At 35.5% G+C, this 24,092-nt stretch overlaps 1 protein-coding gene across 1 annotated transcript in view; it reads left to right on the top strand.

Moving 5' to 3' along the window:
- The window catches only part of IMMP2L (inner mitochondrial membrane peptidase subunit 2), a gene marked incomplete at its 5' end in the record, with an annotated part of 459,378 nt that extends 440,327 nt beyond the window's left edge, over nucleotides 1-19,051 (top strand). Inside the window, one exon of the mRNA XM_080632403.1 lies at nucleotides 17,985-19,051. Coding sequence (XP_080488529.1) covers nucleotides 17,985-18,104 — 120 coding nt within the window. The 3' untranslated portion in view covers nucleotides 18,105-19,051. The remainder of the gene's footprint in view (nucleotides 1-17,984) is intronic.
- Nucleotides 19,052-24,092: the final 5,041 nt, after the last annotated feature.

The following is a 24,092-nucleotide window of genomic DNA, read 5'->3' as shown; positions in this document are numbered from 1 at the left end:
CAAGCCTGCTGAATTTCTGTCAGGGTTTCAAAAGTATATTGTGAGGGGATGTAGTAAATAAACAGTTCAATCAGTCTTTATTTAACCTCAAATCTTATCTCTAAATGTTTTCTCAGACTCAGTTTTCTAATGATAACTTCCTAAATTTAGATTTATTTTAAACTTCTCCAACTACTGTTTATACCATGATCCACAGTCATTCCTCTCTCCCATTTGTTTTGTGTTTATCAGAGCATAAGGTATTAATTACCAAGTTAAATCAGTCTTTTTCATATGTCTCACTTTGTGACTTGAATTATGTTAATTTGGGGCTATCAGAAACCCTAAGGTATTTGATTTATTATCCTTCTAGCATTCAAGCACCTCTTTTTTGGGTCAGAGAGATGTTAATGTAGGCAGTCTCCCTAAAGAAGGCAAGATTGCAGCATGTATTCCAAATACAGAGAAATTACTTGAAGTTGTTCTCCGGTCATTACCAGGGAACTTTTCCTATGTAAAACCATGTATCCTTGAATGAGGAAAAAATGCAACAGTATAAGCCATGGATAATAGTAATAAAAATCTTTGAATATCTCTCTTATTCCACCCAAGGAGCTCTGAATAGGGCCCACATATGATTCCTTTTGTGGATATTTTTCCATATGATTCAATAGATTGGATCATACCAATGGGTTAAGTCCAGTGTCCATTGAAACAAATGCAATTATATCCCTTAAATCTAATAAACTCTGTGTCAGCTTGTAAATTTTATAGTAGTCTGCATTATATTCTAATAGCTGTCTGAATCTAATGTCTGTGAGGCAGTTGGCTGCTTGTTACTCATATCTTGTCTTACGTAAACGGACAGGAGATTCAGAAATTTCAGAGGGAACAAGTGTTCCTCTTTGTTTACATTGTTCTTGTAGATAAACAAATCCCTCAGGTCATCAACACTATTTAATGCTGAAAAGAAATTTTAGTAGCATTTATATTTCTGTAATAGAAATACAGATATTTCAGGTTGTTTTCTTTGGTTGGTTGTTTTTTTTATTTTTGTTTTCTGAGGCAGTATTTTTGTTTTGGTTTGGTTTGGTTTTGTATTGTTCAAAAACCTAGAAGTCCACTAAATATATTCCTCCTATGAATAGGAGTATGTTTACCTAGCACTTCAGTAAGTACCATGAAAAATAGTGCCTGTGTACTAGTGACATTCACAAATCTCATGTATTTGCTGTTTCTCAGGTAAGTCATGACAAGCTGCAGTATTGTTGCATATTATACCTATTGGAAATAACAGTCCTCATCAAAAGCAAAATGCAGTGTGATACTAGACTCTCATCTACCTATGTCAGAGTAATAATAACTGTTAAGCCTTGCTGTTCACACTGCTCTATAAATTAATAATTGAAATTAGTAAGATTCAAGAGGTGGAGTTTGACATACACTTTTTACAATCTTCCATAAATCTGGTTTTGTTTTGTTTTTTATTATTAATTTTTAATCTCTCATCTTACAAAGGAAATTAAATAAATCTTAGAGCTAGATTCAGGTGTGCTTATACATGAAGAATAGCACTGCAACTAGCTTTACTAATCAGTTTGAAGAAAGGTTACAGACTCCAGTCAATGTTCAGATTACATCTGAAATTAAAATGATAAGAAAGTCACAGCTCAGGGTGGCTTATATGCAACATGTATCGTGATTTTAAAAGAACAGAGATATTTATTATTGGCTCTGGGTAGTTTTGTTTTCACTAGGAAACGCCAGTGGCAAGAATTAGTCTCTTAAAAAGCCTTAAACATTGTAATAGTAATCAAGAAATTATGAAAAAATTACCGGTTTTAATTCTTATTTTTCTATATTGGTCTGTTTAACAAAGACATTCTTATTTTAATTTAGACATTTTATATTAATTTGGTTTATTGTCATCTAATTGTCTTTTTTGTAGAATGACAAATTACTGTTAGCAAAAATGATGTTTTTGTTAGCAAGCACATTTTCAAACACTCTGCACTTCAAGTGACTTATTTATGAAAAATAAAGGTCACGTCATATTTTTCACTGTTTATTTTAAAGACAGTTTTTATACTACACTTTGAAGGCTGAGGAGTTTTCAGAACCTTTACTGTAATCCTTGACTCTTAGAATAGCTAAACAAAACAAAAACTCACACCCAAGCTTTCCCTGTGGGTGAGACGTCATGAGAAACTTGTTGACTCCTGATTGATACAATGTGACACACTCCAAATCCAAAAGTGTTTTATACAGAAATGCCATAGTGCATCATGTTAGTGTCTCTGCCAAACAGAGAAAAATCAAGGCTTCATGATCATGTTGGTTACCTTTTCTGTTCAAGTAAAGGCTCTCTTACATTGTGACAGTGGCATTTGATAACAGAGAAGTTGGAGGACGCAAGCTGAGTAATTAATGATTTTCTAGTGCTCAGGTGGATAATGTCAATATGTTGTGAACAAGGAGGAAAAAGTACTTGTGGTGGCAGAATTTTTAACTTTCTGTTTTCAAAGAAATAATGTCAGTATTTACTGATCAACAGTGCCCATGTATGAAGCATAAATTTATCTGTCAGGCTGTCATCTGAGCACTATTGCTGACATGGCTTTAGGATTCGATCACAACTTATGTATAAGCTATCATTTTTAATTACTTACAAATAATTCTACCGAGCATGTTTCAGAATTTTGATATTTTAAAGCCTTTTCAAAAAACCTCATTAAATAGGGATTAATTTTGACATGGTTCTAAGTAAGAAATCTCAAATTATAATCATCAAATAGGCTCAGCGTTGTTTGTGTAGCAGCAATAAATTTAAAGTAAAATGAAATTTGACGTAATAAAGATTCTGATATCTCTTTTTTAATATCTTCATGTCTGTGATGCTCAACAAAAGGAGTATTTTACATGTGTTTTGTACTTATGTAAATGAGTATGTACAATGTACTAAGGAATGGAAAGTGGACACTGAATTTTTTTTTAGATTATCATAGTTTTGGGAAGAATATCTCAATTGCTGTGTATGTATATTTTGATATACATCCTGTCTAGCATTTTCATCAGCTCAAGTGCTTGGTTTAGCATTTTCAGAAATTAATTAATGATTGAGAAGTACTGATAGTAATGCTTCTCAGTACAGGCTAGTAAGAACTTTAAATAAACATAGAATCATAGGGGCTGGGCAAAAAAAAGTTTTACTTAAGATGTATTACATGATAAGTAATACACTTTAAATAAACATGTATTACTTAACATGTTAGGTATTACAACCTCAACATTTGAAAACCAAAAGCATTAAAGCTTCTTTAAGCACTAAAGCTATTAACTGAGGCCAACTGAAATATTATCCCTGAGAATAAACCACTTTTTTATTTTCTATTTTCTGATATATTTTCTTCATAGCTGCTATGGCATATGCAATATATTCTGCTTATTATATATATAATAATTATATATATACTTATATATAATTAATATATATGATATATAATTATATATAATATATAATATATATAATTATATATAATATTGCTTATGCAATATTATTGCATATTATATATGCAATAATTTCTGATTATCTCATCTCTCTTTTGAGGAGAATCTTAAATTCTCTTTAAAAACCCTTACTTTTCATGATTGAAAAGATGACCATAGCAATTTGCGTTCATTGCAATCAGACAGGTGAGATGGCTTTCCTGAATCTGGATGAGGTTTAAAAAAGTAACAAGGGGGATAGGACATGCCCCATTAATCTCAATCAATGTCTAATCTAGGGTGGTGTTCTTTGGCCAGAGAATTAAATATTTGTTCATGTGCCTCAGAATTTAGCTTTTTTGTTGGAGAATTTTTAGCTGAACCTGGAAATTAATCTGTCTTGGAAATAATTTCTGTATCCTCTGACATCCAGATTCTGCTTGTGATTATGCCTTGCTCTCCAGCCTCCCTCATAAAAGAGTGGGGATTTAGAGTGGCTCCCCTTCTCATTGCATAATGGAGCTAGACAGCAGAGAGTTGGAACCAGAGTTGACTGCTGCTCTGTCAAGCAGTGGAAGAAGGTTGGTAGAATTTTCCACCTAGGGAATGCTACTAGTGAGTAACTAGAAAGCTTTGAAGATGAATAATTGAGGCTAGCTGGAGGTTACCCACTTTCTTGGCACACACACGGGAAGGGTAACAGGGGCTTCCAGAATGGAGAAGTCACTCAGGAGTTGCATCCAGATTTACCAGGGAGGAAAACGTCAGGATCCTATCCAGAAACATCTATGTACCTAAAAATTTCTTTACACAAATGTGTACTAGAGAGCTTTGCTGTGAGTAGCTGTGAATTAATTTCTGCAGAGATCTGGCAGAGACTATGAAGAAAGACAGTGTGTAGTATTCTGAGACTGTAGAGAGCGCTGCCCTGCTGTAGGACAGAGCAACTTCTACACTGGACTATGCTGTTGCAATGGATGCTAAAGGTTATTTTTGCTCATTATAAGTTTGAAGTTTGTGGCCTCTTACTTAATATGTTAGTCCTAGTTTGGAATGTTTTCCTGTTGCAGCTAATGCTCACTGAATTTATATCGTTACTGAAGTTTGGGGAGGAAGTCTGTCTTCTAGTTTCAGAACTCTGTTCAAGCAACTCTAAAGTTTGGGTGCTACCTACAGCTTCCCTTTTCTTTTTTCCAACTCTCTTGAGCATCTGGCCCTGCATTTATTTACTTTTCATAAGAGCCACACTTTCCTTTGTCATTGGATACTAACACCCATCTTTAGGGATGGCATCATGATTTTGACTCATTACATGTATTTGAGTCATGGTTAAAATCCTGTCCTCATGTCTACAAGCATACAGTGAGGCAGCCTTCAGTTTGAGACTGATTCACTCTTCAAATGGGTTAATGGCACATACCACCAGAGAATGAGACTTCTGAGGATAAGGCCACTTCAGAATGACCTCTGTCTGTATGTGACTCCAGACGACATGAAAACTTAGGTCATTGTGGGAAATTTGGAATAAAGCACGGAAGCCTTTCTTTACAGGTTTGGGTGGGTTTTGCTTGTTCACAAATAATGTGTTAGACTCATTGAACAAGAAAATACACAAAATATTTTGGAAACAAGAATGTAGAGTTCTTACCAAGCTCAGAAAAGGTTGATTAAGCTGTGCAGTAGTGGAAGAACAAAGATGCTACTGGCAGGTTGCCAGACCTCCATTGCAAAACAATTGCAATGGCCATCTTTCCATTGCCTTTACCTACAGCTGATGGAAATCTAGTACTCTAAAGCAAACTAGAAGACGGACTGTTCATAATAGTCTCATTAAAATATGGATCATGTTTTTAATCTACATTGAGTGCTAAGATCCTGAAGCAGAAAAAACAATTCAGTAAACGTGTAGAACCATATTTTCTCCAGAGCAGACTGATGAAAATGCATCAGAGTGAACTGTCTGCAGATTTCACTGCTGCTGTTTCCTCAGCTAATTTCATGTTCATAATGGTGATGGATACACAGTCTACTGCTGACCAAAAATGTGATTTCTGACCCCAAAATACTGAGGTACAAAATATATGCTACCTTTGCAGCATATTTTGGATGAGATAGTCTTAAAAGGGAAGCACTTAAAAGGAATTTTAATTATGTTGTTTTTCTTATGGGAAATGAACTCTGTGTAATGAATTAATTTTAGTGGTGTTGAAGTTTAATACTTAGATCTTTCAGATCCAGAATATGATAATTCTTTTCCTGTATCTATGACCTGTCAGTCCCATGTGTTTATATCTTGCTAAAATACCTAATAGCTACATATAATCTGAAAACTTGGGTAATTTAAAAGGGTTAATAATTCTGGATCATCAGCTCACTGGAAATTGTATTAATATTATTTTATTTTACTTGATTTTAAAAATGTGCTCAAGTATTCTATTTGAATTTTTAATTTTAGCATATGATTTGCTGAACTATGATTTCATTACAACTGTGAAATAATATTTTATTGAATATGCGGTCAACTGCATTAATTAGTCTTCCTCTTCTGAATGAGGAGGCATAGCAGCCAGTAGTTTCCTGTGACATCTAAGATAGCAGAAAGTACCTCTTTAGTCCAATTAACTGGTCCTCTAATGTAATGGTCAGGAAGCTCATATGTGGGCTACTTCTATCCTTCCTCATTTTTCTGATGTCCCCATAAGGAAGGGGGGCTCTGTTACTCTGCTCCTCCTTTGGATCAGCCCACCTGGGCTGCCAGGTGCACAGGCCAGGCCCAGTGGCTCGATCCATCATGTCACTTTGCTACCAAATTGCCTTCTCGATAAGCACATATGCTTGCTCAGGGAGAGAGTTTTCTGTGGAGAATTAAACAATCATCTCACATGAGATGTGCAATCCTTGTAGACTCAGGACTGCAAGGAAGAACTGCAACTGTATTTGATTGAGAACATGAGTCTTATTATGCTTCTGATTTATTTTTGTGAAGCTTTTTTTCCACAGCAAAACCTGCTATGCCATTATCTTAGGCTAATCAGGAATGAACTGAAGAAAAGAAAAAGTGAATATGAAGAGGACTAGTGATGTAGGCTGTGGAAATCATATTAATAAGTGTATAGTGCCAATTATTTAATCATAATTTCTGTTATAAAGTGAAAGGATAGCTATGTGATTTGAATTATACCAAGAAACCTTATATTTTGACAATTATCACAGTATCATAAAAACAGAGAATGCTAAATAATAGTGAGATTGACTAGAAAAGAAACTATATTTTGGAGATTTTTTTTCCAAGTAAAGTAAAAGCTGGTTTAGTACATGTTCCCCATGGTTTTAACAAAAATGCAAAGTAATTCAGATAAAGACAAGAAAGGAGGTATTTAAGCATTTTAAATTCGTAGCTATTATTATAGATATAAGAAGGAGAAAAATCTTTGTATATTTTTAAAGTATTTATGTGAGGGTTTCTTCCAGTAAATCAACTTGGGGAGATTATGTATACACAATTATCTTAATGAAATGTACCATTTTAGATGAGCTCTAACTATCCTCACACAAAGACCTCTATTAAACAGTCTTTTATAATTTTAATAACATACCATGCAGCAATTTAATGACAGTTTGATATCCTAGCTGCTCATTGAATATTTACTCCCCATTGCTTTTCATAGCTCACATTACCAACACGATGTTTTCTTTAAGTCGAAGTTTTTCTGTATGCCATTTTGGATGAAAATATAGGCAAGCCTAACAGTAGGAATTTTTGAAGTGTTTAGTTAGGTGCAATAGTGTATTGAACAGTCATCTTTTTAAGGTAAGAAAAAGCTGAAATTATTTTTTTAACAGTTTTGCAACAATCTCATTTGTATCAGGCTAAAACTGTTGAAATGTGTGAGAAAAGCTGTGATTAGGCTGACAGATCTATTTGCTGAAAATATACACTATTGTCACTGAACATTTCTGAACAGTTCTCCTAGCTTTAGAAAAGGTTTCCTTTGCCCATTGACAGTTGTGCTATCATAGTGTGTTGTAAAATTTTGTTTTAATTAAGATATATTTTCTCACCTATTCCTTTGAACTAACTTTTCCAGTTATTGCTGGCCTTCTTTACTTTGTCTTTTGTTATGTTTTGTTTTTTCTTACCTTAGCATTAGATAATTATTGTAAGGTGATCTTGTCAGAGTGCCAGGTATCTGCCAGGTAAAATATAAGATACTGAACTTTCCCACACAGCTGGGGTCTGCTGCTCCTAGTGCTTACTTGATGGGGCCACACAGGCTGGAGCTTTTATTAACAGCAAACAAGGCAACAGGGATGAGATGTTCTCCATGACATCTCCTAGTGTCAATAGTTAGACCTAAGTTCATAAGTAGCCCTGATTTTTGACCTATGAGATCAGGTACTTTGCTCAGCTTTTCAAAAGAGTATGAGGAATGTAAATTAGGTGGCAGAGATAAAACTAATATGTGAGGGTTTTTTTCACATCATTTGTTTTAACAAATTTGAGTATATCTAGAAATTGCAGCTTACTGTTTGCCTTCTGACAGTAGGACTCCTTCCTTTCTTTTTTTCCAATCCTGAATGAATCTAAAATGTCATCTCTCCCAGCCTGCATGTATATGATCTCCGGTGGCACAGTCATACTTTTGGAAATTTTCTGGACTGTGATCTGTCATCTCGGTTTGTTTGCTCAGCTTTGCAGTACTAAGCACTCATCATTAGGGCCTGCATCTGTGAACATGTGGTGGAAACAGAACAGGAATATGCCAAGGCTTTTCCCCATATTGCAGAGCATCACAGTAAATCTCTATGCCAGAGCAGTTCTGGGATGCCTCTGGCTCTCCTGGAAGCACAAAGCACCACAAGGAAGGGGTGATGGAGCAGATGGCTCCATCTGCTTGAGCACCAGCCTATGGGGATGAATTAAGTTTGTGGAGAGAGACAAGTGTAGACTCTGGATACCTGCGTGCGAGTGAGCCCTCAGAGCTGCTCTGGGACTCGTCCCATGTACTACCTGCACTGTGCTGATGTAATTGGCAAATCTTTAGAATGAAGCCCCAAATTCATGACAAACAACAGAACAAAACTGGAAATAAACTTAATTTGTAATGCACAGCATTTCTGATTAATGTCCTAAGTATTCAGTCAGGAAAGACAATGCACATAATATTAGTGTAGTAAGCTGAAAAATGTCACTAAGCCTGACATTCTTCTGACTCTTGGTACTGACACAATATACTGCTGAACAGAAATTCACATTGAAGGCTTTTATGTATTCCTGAATAATTAATATGCATAGATTTGGGATATAGCTAATACTTTCTAGATGAAGATAATAAATGTGTTTTAATAATTGTTTTCTGTCACTTGATTTATCAATTCTTAAAATATTGCAAATATATTACTGCTTTTTAATGTGGAGCTGCTTCATAAAAGCTATTAGTACATTTTGTTCTTCTGTTGAGTTACATGGCTTAGTGACAATCCTGTTTAGCCTAGGAATTTTTGTGCATCACCCAGTGAAACATTAAAAAGCTTTTAACTATTAAACAATACTTATGTATATGCAGCATACAAAGCACATCATACTGTGCACTAAGCAAATTCTTTCACCATTTTGTTACTAAAAATCTAAACTAAGTAATAGATTAGTTTGTAAATCTTTTTGTAGACCTGTTTACCATAATGGTTTTGTTAATCATAAGCAAGAAAGAAAAATTTCTGAGGATGCTGTATTTACTCAAGATAAAAGAGTATTAATGCTATGTTATATGCTAACCTCTGTTTTAAAAAGATGTCTTTAGAAAACACAGAAGAATAAACTGTGAAAGAGTGAAGAAGTTAATTAGCTATAGTGTCTCTTGCAAGAATACCTCCTTGACAATTCCAAGAAAATGCATTGAGATAGAATTCAGGTCATAGAATACTTTTACCAACCCTGTTACTGTGTTTAATTTAGTCAGTGGCATTGACAGCTGATTTCTTTGTGAATTGAATAAAAAAATACACTATACTGAATTCCTTTAAATCTGCACTACTGTTATGAATGTAAATTATGCTTCAATGTTAACTAGTCCCTGTCTGCACAATCAAACTGTAGAAGAATCTGAGGTGTGAAATACATTCTGTTTATATTGGCCATTTCCTTCCTCTACCTCTTTTGTAGCTTGAGGTTTAACACAGGCATGTAGATACGGTAGAACAAATGAGAATGCAATCCAGTTACTTTGAAATTTAGTACATTACATTTTTTTTTTCAATTTAATCAATAACCTGAACTTTTATTACAATGCACTGACTGTGCTCACCTCTTCTGATATGAATAGCTTAAATTGCAAAACCATGCTGGAGTGGAACAGTCACAATTGTTACACTAATTTCAGGCAGATACTCTGTGCTAACATGCAAATTTTATTAATTCTGGGTATCATCCACTGCTTTTGAAATATATTTCTGTCTTTTAAGTCTTATTTTGTGATTGTGTCTGTGCATATGTCTAGTAGATGTGCATCCCTTTTGAGTGTCTATTTTCACTGTTTAGAACTTCTTAAAATAATTATCATTGATATGATAATTTCAGATTTTTAATAATATATTTTCTATCTCAATGGACATGTCTGAATTTGATAACTTTAATAAGGATCTTTACTGATTCTACAATAGATCTGTGAAAGATAAACACATGGGATGTTTTATCTATAGCTAGAGCTGCTGCTTCAGCTCTCAAACTAATGGAACCGTAATGGAACACTTACTAGTAATATTAATGGGCTGCATTCTTTTCCTTGTCATTAGATCTGTATGGCTGCATTAGGTCTGAATTGTTCATTTACAAGAGGAAAGAATGATGAAGATGCTAGCATTTTTCTATGTAGTTGAAAGGCATCTATCACTTTTTTTTGTATTCATGAGCTAGTTAGCATCTTGTTATGCCAACCTTCACTGAGCTTAACTGAGTTAAAGAACATCTGCTGTGGTATAGTTTTATGAACAAAATTATCTATTGATTCTCATCTTTGTGTTATTCTTGCATGCATAAAAGAAGGAGGTCAAGGATATTTATTACTTCTGCCATTGTTCATTGTCCAAGATACTTCTACTAGAGAAAGTGGTTTCTCTGGGATTTTACGGTAATCCACAGGATTTTATTTTTATTGAGCCTTTTTCCTTGTACTGCACTTGATAGTAGTTCAACCATGTACAGAAAATGAAATGTAATAGCAATCATGTTAACTTTCTATTAAAGTATGGATTTTTTTGAAAAGATTAATTTACTGGAAGAATTCTCTTTGAGACCATTTTACACTAGAATCTAATATCAAAACCCAGTGCAACAACCTTTCTTAAAGACAAGCAATCTCATTTGACACAGATAGGTATCCCACACTATATATTGTTGTTATCATTATAGCCGAAACCCTGCATAGTTGCCTAAGCATTTCTATCCTGAGATTTTCTTTGAGATTTTGGGGGCTGAAATATTGTAGCACTTTTTTCTATCCTTTCTCGTTAGCCTGGTCTCTTTACACACACTTTTCAACCTCCACAATTTTGGCATTCTTGATCTTCCAGAATTTCAGTACTGTCAAGCTATAGCTAACTGCCTAATATGATGTAGGTAGCAGGGCTATGACCTACTGGATCTGGAAAAATTCATTAAAGCTGTATGTCTGCTCAAATAGGACTACCTATAAACTACACAGGATTTCTCCATATTAGAGGATTTTTCACCTAATTTGTATTGCCACCTTTCAGAACCTCTGTAGGGAGTAGCAAGTATCCAGCCAGCAAAGTATAGTCTGAATAGACCTCTGCTGCTACAGGGTTGCACCCTCCTATCCCCAATGACTTTGTTTTATGAAACAGAAAATGAGAAGAAAAATGAATACAGATGATGTTCCATATTGCTGAGCATTTGAAATGCTGTACATAAAGCTTCTTTACTAACCTGTGCATTATAAAAAAAAAGTAATAAGAATATCTTACTGCAGAGAATAGAAAGCATCATTTGTAACACTGTGATTGTTTACGGTTTTTTATATCTTTTTGGTTTGAGAATTTTTTTTTTGTGTGCATGTGTTTGAATGTTTTGCATTGGCCATGGCATTTAGAAGGCATGTACAAGGTTGTTAAAATATAACTCAGCTTAAGGAACCAAAGCAAAAATGCCTCTTGAAAAAACAGAGGCTAATGTAAGCCTTTAAAATTGTGATTTTTTGGCTGGCTGTTGATGAAAATTCTGAAGGTTAGAGTCTGTGGCACTTGTAATCTAGGTCTGCTTCTAGTTTTTTGAGTAGCTAGCATTGTTCCTTTCCAGTGGTATTTTAGAGGATTTGTATGATGTAAACATTTATTAGTGATTCCAGGAGACAAAATACAAATGAATATTGAAATTTTTCTAGGCTTAAACATGATGAAATAATATGATTTTTCATACAGTATTTTTTTTTTAGTATTTCTTCTTTAGGATAAGTATATTTGTATTCAATTACTTGTTCAAGTACACCTTCAGAGAGGATTGTTGATCCAATGTTAAGGATTACTGCTATGCTTTTTTATTATTATCTTTCTATTACCTTCACTTATTATTATCTTCTGTGACTTATCTAGATATTCACACATTTTTTATATTACTTTATACTTTGTAATATGATTATTACAGCATCTTCTGCCAGAAAGATGTACAAGTTTCATGCATATTTCATGTTTTTATTGAAATAACTACATTAAATTTCAGTCACAGTTCCCCCAAATCAAAATATATTGTAAGAAAATACTAAAATAGGCTATTTAATTTTCTTCTTTTTTTGTTTTGAATGTTTGGGTTTTTTTTGGCAGTAGAAGAAACAGTGAAACCAAAATGTATTTATTAAGATTTCATCAAAATTACTATTTTTGTTTAGGAAAAATACAAAAAGAAATATCAAGTGAAGAGAAGAAAGATAACTTTTCCTTCCTTTCTCTACTTAAGCAGAGTTTATGGAGACTCAATTAGAAAACCAGCAGTAACATAGTGATACAATGAAAACTTTGTTGTGAGCAAAAAAAGTGAACTTGCCTCATATGAGAAGCCAACAATTCACAGCTGCATTAGAATTGTAACAATTTACAGTATTTTACTTGGACTGTTAATATGGTTAGTTCAATTACAATGGTATTACCATTTGCACTCTAAATTGTCCTGAGGTTGGCAGCAACATCCTTCTCAAAAGGGAAAATGGTGGTTTAGTATGTTACTGGCATCCTGAATTCTTCAGTAGGGGTACTGTGGTGTTGATTGTTTCTTATTCCTCACTCTCAGTTCCACTTAGGACTAATTCAGCATATTTCCTAATGTGTTTTTTTGTCTTGTTCTTTCTTTATTAATCATAAACATCACTTTTCATCTGTATTTATTATATATTTTCTTTTACATATGTTAGTACACTCCTTGTTCTCCTCCAATATTTTTTTCCTCTTTGCTAGTCTTAAAACCTCTGTCCAGCTCCTCGGTCAGTTGTTTTTTTAATGATCATTCCTAGGTTTTTTATAAGGCTGTCTTATCCCACGCCTATACTCCTATAAACCACATTATTATGTCAAAGTCATAAATATTTCATTCTATACAGAATAATTACTTTTTATTGTATATGTAAAAGCCTTGATTATACCACAAGATTATGCAAATATAAACCAATATAAGTCATATAAGCAAAACTGTAACAAATTAGGCAATAGTCACCTACTCATTAGAAAAACTGTTGCACCTAAACAAGCTAAATCAAAACTCCAGGCGGGCAAAGAAAGTTCAGACAAAGCCTGAGAAATTAATCTTGAGGCCTTGCAGAATTGGTGTAAGGTCTACAGCTTGTTACTAGCAATGGCAATACTGGCTTTCAGGGCTACAAAAACAACTGGACTAATATTCTTGCATTGGCTCTTGTCTTTTCGTCTTGTTATCACTTCTAATTAGCAACCTGACTAATTAAAATTGACTTTTTTGCTTCTGCATTGCTATTTCTCAGGTTATATTCATTGGTGCTGTATTTGCTTGTTTTAATGTTGTTACAGAATTTGAAATCTTGGCTATTGTCCTGGTTTAGCAGTAGCAGTCAGTTTTTCTACTTCTTAGTAGCTGGTGCAGTGCTGTGGTTTAGACTTTTGGCCTGGGAATAATACTGATAAAGCCGATGTTTTTGGTTGCTGGTCAGAATGTTTACCCTGACCAAGGACTTTTGTGAGTCTCATGCTCTGCCAGGGAGGAGGAGGGGCCGGGAGGAAGCAGGGACAGGACACCTGACCCAAACTAGCCAAAGAGGTATTCCATACCACAGCACGTCATGCCCAGGATGTAGAACTGAGAGTTCCTGGAAGGGCTAGAATGCTGCTGGGTGGGGGGGCGAGGTATCGGTATCGGTCTGTGAGTGGTGAGGTACCGGTTGGTGAGCGGATTCAGTTCCACATAGTGTCTGTTGACACAGCAAGAAAAATAAATAGATCATAATGTAGAAATGAAAATCAACTATTTAAATTGCTGGCATCTATTACTCATGTCTGTAAATGAAATATGATTCTCAAAGAATTTGTACCTGTAAAATTTTTTCTTAATACAGTTGTTTAGAGGGAGAATACTTATTTTCTTAAGTAATGAGAGTAAATAATTCTTTATGGGAGCTGATTAATCTCTTTTTTTTTTTTTAATAGGTTATTTCAGTATTTCACTGTTGTGATGGAAAGTATAGCTCTCAGTTCACCCTCTGTCCATATCTAACCTTGATGAGGGTAAACCCATTAACAAGGGCAGGTTATTCTCTGAGAACAATTCTGTTCTTCCTCAGTGAAATTCATGGCTCCTGTGGTAACTACAGCATAATAATAGGCAATGGACAAAAGTTATCAAGGTTGTTTGCAGAAGTTAAATGTCAAGGTGCTTTTAAAGTGAGCCTTGAAGTTATTATAAAAGAAGCCCTATAGCATCAATGTCATATGTTATTTACTAAAGACTTCCATCAATCAACAATACCCATTTTTTCTTTTTAGCACTAGTCATGTTGTCCTGTAAATCAGGTTTATAGGAAGGATATTTCTTTATTAGTTTCAAGTCAGATGATGGTCAGTAGAAGTAATCCTCTGGGCAAAATTATTCCCAGCTTCAACTTCAAACAAGTTTTGACTCATTTATTATATTCTCATTATGCGTGAGAACCCCCTGCTGACAACAGTAACAAGCAGTGCATGGAGAAAAACACACAGCTTTGAAAATGAGATGTTATTTGTGTTTGAGAAGAGTATTTTAACATTTTTCTTTGTACTAATGCTGTCACATTTTATATACAGTGGTGGGGTTTGCTGTGCTTTTATATTTTGGCACCAGCCTGTAATGTGTGTGCCATCATGCTTTATACTCAGGGAACACATCCCTATGGTAATATTACATTTGCAGACTGCTTTATGGGATAATTAAGATAAAGGATATTGTGAATTCCATAAATATCAAATAAACTACATAGAAGTGTGTCAAGACTTAAAAAGCCAGCTAAATCCTATCAAAAAGAGTTATCACTTAGCAGTCTGTCCTTTGCTTAAGTGCAGGAAAAAAGCTGCAATGGATCTGGGGAACAAGTGATCACTGCAAGGGATCAAGCAAGTGAAATATGATGCTAGACTGCAATTAGAGTGATCTACTTCAGATTCTTTTAGATATCATGGGTTATTAAGTAACCAAATTATATTCAAGTAATTCAGCACCTGCTTCATCAAGCTACAGAATATAGAATTAGATATAGACCACTTCAGCTTCACTGATTTGATTATGTAGAGGAGAGAGACTGGTGAATATACATTAATCCTATGAAATTAAATCAAGAAAATTAGCTGAAGATATTCCTAGGGGCCTATTTGGTGTCAATTTGCATAAAATGCTGAATTACCTGCTTGCTGAAATAACTTTTTTTTTTTTTTTGTGATGACAAATGGAATGGAACTGAAGAACTGAGTTTACATAAAAATTTAAGCAGCAATGTACAGGTTCAAATCAGAAATCCATTTAACTCTGGCTCTGACAACAACCAGTACCAGATTATTAGAGCATAAGAACAGAACAAGTACATAATTTTTCTCTCGGTGTTTCCTTATGTGGAATATGTCCTTTGTTGGTGACATGGATAGTGGGATTGAGTGCGCCCTCATCAAGCTGTGTGGTTTGGTTGATACACTGGAGGGAAGGGATGCCATCCAGAGGGACCTTGTCATGCTTGTGAGGTGGGCTGATGCCAACCTTATGAAGTTTAACCATGACAAGTGCAAGTTCCCACACCTGGGTCGCAGCAATCCCAGGCACAGCTACAGGTTGGGCAGAGAAGAGATTCAGAGCAGCCCTGCAGAGAAGGACTTGGGGGTGTTGGTCGGTGAGAAAATGAACATGAGCCGGCTTCAGTGTGCGCTCGCAGCCCAGAAAGCCAACCGTATCCTGGGCTGCATCAAGAGGAGCGTGACCAGCAGGTTGAAGGAGGTGATCCTGCCCCTCTACTCTGCTCTCGTGAGACCTCACTTGGAGTATTGTGTGCAGTTCTGGTGTCCTCAACATAAAAAGGACATGGAACTGTTGACACAAGTTCAGAGGAGGGCCACGAGGATGATCAGGGGACTGGAGCACCTCCTGTATGAAGACAGGCTGAGAAAGTTGAGGCTGTTCAGCCTGGAGAAGAGAAGGCTGCGTGGAGACCTCATAGCAGCCTTCCAGTATCTGAAGGGGGCCTACAAGGATGCTGGGGAGGGACTCTTCATCAGGGACTGTAGTGACAGGACAAGGGGTAACGGGTTCAAACTTAAACAGGGGAAGTTTAGATTGGATATAAGGAAGAAGTTCTTTGCTGTAAGGCTGGTGAGGCACTGGAATGGGTTGCCCAGGGAGGTTGTGAATGCTCCATCCTTGGCGGTGTTCAAGGCCAGGTTGGATGAGGCCCTGGGTGGCATGGTTTAGTGTGGGGTGTCCCTGCCCATGGCAGGGGAGTTGGAACTAGATGATCTCAAGGTCCTTTCCAACCCTAACTATTCTATGATTCTATGATTCTATGAATATAGAGACTACACTGTTACTTTGTTTATTTTCAATTATTATTTGTACCAGTTTGTTCTGTTATTATTTTCTGGTCTCTTCAGTATCCTGTGTAACGTATGCAAGTATAATGTAACCATGCACACTCTGAAGAAGGATGTTGTTTTTTAAAATTCTTTAAGATAATGTCATCTGATGTTTCCTCATTCTTATGAGAAATGATGACATAGTAGGCAAATAAAGCCTATGCATTCTTTATCTGTGCCATTCTAATTTTATAGACTTCTGACCGTGTTGTCTCTTTAGGAGTCTGAATTATTTAATCATTTTAGATATAGAGACATTCCAGTATTTCTAACCATGTTTTTGTCCTGTTTGTAACTTTTCTATTGGCACTTCATAGTCGGTGGGTAGCTTACTCACTTCTGTCTCCAGAAGTCTGAACAAGTAATGTAAGATGCAGAAGTCTATCCTGCAGGCTTTTCAAATTAAGGGAGATTAATTCCATATCAAACTGATTAATTTAAATATTAAGTAAAAACATTGAAGACCTGTCTTATTACCTCAATCTGAAAATATGACTATTTTATTTTCAGCTATTCTTAGTCTAGCCATTTCATACTGTATTTGAAAAGATCCTTTCTTGTATTTTTCTTAAGGCTTTCTAAACAATTCAGTTTTGTTATATAATATATATGTTATATATTCAGTTATATGTTACCTATAAGTGATTCCTTTGTAAACAATGTCAATATTGACTTTGATTTTGATTTCTTGAAGTAAAACATTAATGAATTAATTTTACTGAAGTAAATTAATAATAAATATCATGGTAAAATATGTTTACAAAACATATGAGTGAAGTGTAGAAGTCCTAGAACTTCAAAATATTTGATCTGTAGACGTGTTTCAAATAGTTCTACCAAAAATACTTTTCATCCTCAGGGAAATATTTATGATTCATAATAATTTCCATTTTGGTTGGAGACAAAATAGAACAGTGATAAATGGAAAGCACAGCATGTTTAGAAAAGCCACTGTCTTGGTGTGATTAGTGTACATAGTTCAAATTCAAGACACAGGTTCTGTTTAACTTATTCAGAATAGATACTTGAACCCTGTTCTGACATACCCAGAATAACCAACAACCAAAAGCTTTAGGTGGATTATAGGATGCCTCATCCACTTTGAGTAGCTGTTTCTCTTGAACCTGAAAAAACATTCCCAGTTAATGTTTGTTACAGCCAGTGCGTTTCAGCAAGCTGTTTTGAGTTTCACAAAATGTTTTATGTAAAAAAAAATTATTATCTCTGAAGCAGTTTTCCTTTTCCTCTTGTTACATGCATTACACGCTCTTCATGCATGCAGAGTTCTCTACTTTGTATTCTCTCATTTCTCTATCAAATCATGATGTGCTTTGTATTTTCCACATTTTTTTTTTTTTTTCAGTATTTAAAGATTTCTATGGTTTACATTTTGTTTACAGGTTTCTCTTGGACTTTTACATGCTCGAGCTACTCATATCCTCTGGCCTCCACAACGCTGGCAGAAGTTACAGCCAGTGCTTCCTCCAGAGCGCAAACCACTTCAGAGAGAGCAAGAGTGATCTGAATGTTCAGACAGAAAAACACTGAAATGAATTTTAACCAGGAAGAGTTGCAGTGGTTATACCATGTCCCATAAGAGATTTTGCCAAATGTGCTTTAACATTAGGTACAATATCAGCAAATATATGTGACATCTTCATGTTAAAATGCCACTGTAAGTGTAAAGTTTTTTTGGGTTTTGGTGGGGTTTTTTGTTTGCTTTGGTTTTTTGGTTTGTTTTTTTTTTTTTTTTTTTCTAATATCTCAATCAGTAATGCATTTTGTGTTATTTTACTTTGAAATAATTGGTTGTAGAAGGTTTGAATGTTCAGTTTTTCTGGGAGCAGTAAGATGCTTTGACTTACTATGTCTGTACTCATGCTTGTCTGGATAAGAAATTATTAAAAAATTATTAAAACCTTCAAGAAAATATCTTTTACATTCATCTTGTTTCTTTAGTAACTGAATGGAACCTTTAGTATTATCATTGATTGCATATGAAGAAAAACCTCAAATACATAATCCTCTTTTAGATTGTCCTATAATTTCTACTACTGAAGAATCAGTACCTCTGTAGCTGAAAAATTCATCATATGTGCTGTTTAGTTTTGTTGGTTTGTTTATTTTTCCCCAAAAAGCTAATGAGATTTTTTTTTTCTTTTAGTGCATCTTGTGTTTACTATTAAGCTGATTACATATTACTTATTTTCAGTTTCTCTTCCAAGAGTGTTTTATATAATCATTCCTTTTATATCTTGCAGAAGTAGATATTTCAGTCAAAATATGCAAATTATATTGTGGTATCTGAAGGTAATGTTTCTTTCATTCCTCAAGAATAGTAAATAATTGTTAGCATTGATTACCACATTTCTTTGAAACTATGTAATTATTTTATGAACAGTATACAATTAATACTATAAATACATAATTAATATTAGAAATACTCTCAATATGCAGTAAAGCTTGTACACACATTATAAGTGAAAATTATTTGAATAATGACACTTTTTCAACTGCAGATTAATATGAGCTAGCTTATTTTAATATTTATTGAATTTTTAAAAATTACACAACGGATATTTAGACATTTCAGCTAAAATCATGTAATTAGCAGAACAAGATGAAAATAAGTGTATAGCTCTTTGAAGACTTACATCTGCATATTGGTTAGATGACAGGTTCAATCTCTATGAAAACTGTATTACTCTCTAACCTTCTTAAATGCTACAGATCTTCAGACTCTCTGAACACTTTACTGTCTGTGCCATGTTCTCTCTTTGTTTCAAAAAGCTGTTATATAGGAATCTGAACTCAGTTAAAACTAATGCAGTTTGTTTGTTAATAGCAGTAAATTCATTATTAGTTTGATTGGCATAGGATGATTGAAAACAGTAGTTTACAATCTTTTTTTATTAAGACAATTGAAATTATTTCAGGAAATTTACTACAGTCATAATTAATATTGGTGACAAAGATACAAATACTTATTCAAAAGGACAAAGAAAGAGACAAGAATAAAAAGTAGTGGAACAAAATGAGATTAGATCAGCTTTATTTCTCTTGGTTATTCAGATCTTCATTTCCCTTCTTTCCACTAATTCAGTCCCTCTCTCCTCCTCTTCTTGATTATTAGCTGGGCAGAAGTTCTTAAATATATTGACAAGCTGGAAAATGTGGTAGGCTGTTCTGATTCACTGGTATGTGTTCTGCAAAACTAGTGCCAGAGTTGTCAACAAAACCAAAGGCATTTGTTCCTCACTTATTACCTCAATGATATTTTTCTATTCATGTTATCGAGGCATGCATTCTGCCTGGACATGTGCACACACACACAATGTTACATACATATACATATCAACAGAGGTATAACCGTATACATGTGACACACAACATAGGCATATCCACTCTGTACTCATATAAACAGTGATGGCACCAACGACCTAATCCTCTTGCTGACTGATAAGGATGAAAACACATAAGTGGGAAATATATAGAAATATATACAGTGTGGATGCCTCCAGCATCAGACACCCGCTTTGCCCAGTATACAGAATCCTACTGCATACTGGGGCCTGGGTCCTTGTTGTCCCCAGGCAAAGGTGTACACACACAAATGGTCTCCCAACCAAACAGCCGTCTCAGCAGCTGCCTGGGAGCCCACAATGCCTCATGTTCACCTCAAGGGATACCTTAACCCCACCTTCTAGGCCATGTGCCCCACTCACCCGCTGGTCCAGCTTGGTGCTGGCCAGTGTAATTCACTGGCAGTAGACCCTCATCGCACCCTGTACTAGCATCACAGGCACATGGGCCTCCCACCCCTGGTCTGCCCCAGCTACTGGTGCTCAGACCTTCCCCATACATGCACACAGTTCAGGGACCTCTGCACCAGAAAAAGCACTAAAAATGGAGTTGAATTAGAAAATGAGAGTCTGAATTGATCAGGTTCAGGCATCATCAGACTAGCACCTGTTTATGTGTGACTGACTCCTTTCATGCCCTTCTCTCTCTTTTTTTCCACACTTGATCCTCCTCAAACCACCCTCGTTCCCTTCACTTTGGTCCCCCCTAAATATCCCACAAATGTTGCACAGTACTGAAATGCTGTTCCCTGCACCTCACAGCAAATCCCATGCCCATAGGCAGTGTCACTCTGTGGGGCAAGACAGACAGCCTACCCACTGACTTCTCGTGTTCACTGTCCCCCATGAGGCTGGTACAGGGGCGGCTGTGCCCATTCTTGACTATGAGGATGCGACTTTCACAGTCTGCCGACTCCTGTAATAGCCACAGAGGAGATAAGTCATGGTATTATTTGGCTTCCCTCAGCTCTCATCGCTCCTCTGGGCTGTCTGTGTGGAGACCAGCTCTTTATCACGTAAACTTATATAGCCTTTGAAAGTTTGAATTTCTCAGGTACTCAACTGTGACATGCCTCAAGAAATATATATTAATCTATATTTACATATATATATTTATAAATATTTATGAATTTATATGAATATGTAGGATATATAGAATTTAGAATATGCCTATTAAGTCTGAGGATGTTACAAAGATTGTAAAGACTGCCATCATTTTGGAGAATGGTATTAGACTGCAGGGATCTGAATTCAAGAATTATGAGTAGAGAGTCTGGTGGAATAATCACTCATACACATGCCGGATTAAGTTGAAAGAAAATTTGGAGATTATAGTAGAATGCAGTTGAACATGAGTCAACAACATCCTGTTCTGAATAAGGAATATAGCACACTCTGTAAGCAGCAGTACAGACTGTAAACACAGGAAACCATATTCCTGCTTCATTCATCTGTAATATGATTTTAGGCATGAGGTTCAGAGAAAAAAATGAGGAACAACTGGAGTCTTTAGAAGGAAACAAAAAAAGTGAAGAGAAACCAGAAAAATGTGACCTATGAGAAATGTTGGAAGAACTTGGGTTTATCATTTAGTCTGGAAAGTCTGAAGCACAGTCTTCAAAGTCATGAAAGGTTTCTGTAAAGTATAAGAGTATCAGGGGGTTGGAACTGGATGATCTTAAGGTCCTTTCCAACCCTAACTATTCTATGATTCTATGATCATTGATTCTCCAAGTCCATCATGTACAGGAGGAGAACTAAGACTTACTGTGTAACAATAATACTTTCAAGTTATACATGGAGAAAGAAACATTTGAATTTTAAAAATAATAAAACATTGTAATAGATTATTTTTCCTTGCAAGGTTTTATCTTTTTATTATAAGGCCTGTTTGTACTTTGAGGCAGGAGACCTTGATATCCACGTCTGCTATTTTATACGTTCTCTGATTGGGTACTTTGTAATAGGTAAGCTTCGTGGTGCCTTTGGTGCTAGGCAGGCAGGCAATTGCATCAGTATCTGCTTCCTTTAGATTCCTAAGATGCATCATATGCAAGCCTAACAGTACCAAGGTAGCCTCATGTATCACTTTCTGGTAATAAGCATCTAAGGAACCCAATTCCTGAAAACAAGCTATTTTGCTACATATTGGCATCATATTATCCTTTTAAGATAATGATGTAACATGAAGACTAGCTGTCTGTCATGACATGCATAAAGCTGTTCAGGTCTGAAGCCATTTAAAAAAAGATAATTTAGAGCAGAATTCTCCAAGGAAAGAAACGTAAAGCCAAGACAATAGATTGTGCTTTAGTAAGCAGTTTGTGCTGCCTGTCTCCTCGTTAACCCTAACAAAATAACACACTTACCAAAGATCGCATCTAAGACATACAAACTGTAAGTAACATAGTACCATCAAGTGATGATAGGTATCAGCTCTTGCTATGCAGAATTTTGGGTTTCACATATATTTTTCATTCCTTCAGATTTGTTTAACATTAAAATCAGAAAAAGCTCTGAATACTTCCAGCATATTACAAGTAAAATAGCTGTCAGAGGCATCATTTCTCAGGAGTCTAGCAGCTGATGAACCTGCATGCTCTTGTGCAACTTTGGCATTTTGCTATAACACGGAATAACCCTCTCTTTTTGGAATATTACTATCATTGCTATTATGACCAAGAAAGTTATTGCTTTCTTCCTTCTCACTCCAACATGGTCTATTCTTCTTATTATGGTCTATTACGCATCTTGTCCAAGGTCATTTAAGATAATCATGATAGGTTTGGAAAAAAAGCAGGATTTCTTAGATCACAGTCTACATTCTTAGCAACAAGACTTGCCATTCACTATCATTTCTTGTCTTGTACAATTAATGCACAAATGCACCATTTGTGATACAAAATACAAATCTAAATGAAAGAAAAAGATGAGCAAAAACCGAAATTCTAAGTAGACATCTTAGCCCTACACTGTTATATGTTGACAGGGAAAGATGAGTCTTTTTAGAACTAAGGCCTTCTGTGCAATAAGGCCATACTAATAGCGAATGCTGTAGAAAATGCCCTTCTTCCACAAATTCACCCACATGGCAGTTGCTTAGGGGATAGACTGGGAACCCCAGAGATAGCAGAGCTGAAATCCTCATCCCTGCATCTGTACTCCTTTTCAATGATTCCTTTGTGCAAAATGAATGCACGGATTATTAAGTCTGGTGACACAGATACAAACTTAATTTCATCTAGTTTTCCAGTGTTTTTTAATTAAAAAAAAAAAAAAATGTAGCCTATTGTGGAAGTTCTATGATTATCTATTGTGCCTTTTAATGCTGTGGGTTTGTTTTTGTCCTGGGTTCAGCAGTAGCAGTCAGTTTTTCTCCTTCTTAGTAGCTGTTGCAGCACTGTGTTTTTGACTTTTGGCCTGGGAACAAAGCTGATAACACTGATGTTTAGACTGACCAAGGACTTTGTGAGTCTCATGCTCTGCCAGGGAGGAGGAGGGGCCGGGAGGAAGCGGGAACAGGACACCTGACCCAAACTAGCCAAAGTCACCTTTCGATTCTCCTCCCCATCCCTCTGGGGAGTGGGGGGCAGGCGGGAAGTAGACTGCGTGGTTCTAATTTACAGCCGGGGCTTAAACCACGACAGTTTTGTTTTTAATTTGTGAAATAAAAGTCAGAAGCTGGTTTATGTAATTGGTCTGCAAGAGACTTTTAAGCGGAACATTAAACAAAAAATATTGCCAATATTCAAACTATATCACCACCCAAATATCATCTTGATTGGAATTTATTCAGTGTGTTATTGAATGAGTGGCTCACATTTGGATGATTTGGTAACTAAAAACCTGAAGGTGTAGAATACTAAAAAAAAATGCAGCAGCTATGTGTGAATACCAGGTTATCCTGATTATATAGCAACAAAAAATTAATTTAAAAAAATGCTCAATTTGTGATAACTTGTTGGAAGTGTATTAACCCACCACATCATGTACTATCTTTCTCATCCTACTCACAAATGTCTCAGCATTTTTTTTAACATCTAACCTTTTCTCATATCCTTCTATTAAATGTCAAAACTGAATTTTACATTCTCTGGGAGTTAAAACGTGCCACCTTCATTTTTTAAAAAACATATTTCAATTAAT

The sequence above is a fragment of the Psittacula echo genome (assembly GCF_963264785.1).
Source record: "Psittacula echo genome assembly, chromosome: 1".
In the NCBI taxonomy this organism is placed as follows: domain Eukaryota; kingdom Metazoa; phylum Chordata; class Aves; order Psittaciformes; family Psittacidae; genus Psittacula; species Psittacula echo.
Note: the sequence above shows the minus strand (reverse complement) of the source record. Positions and strands in the feature narration are given on the sequence as shown.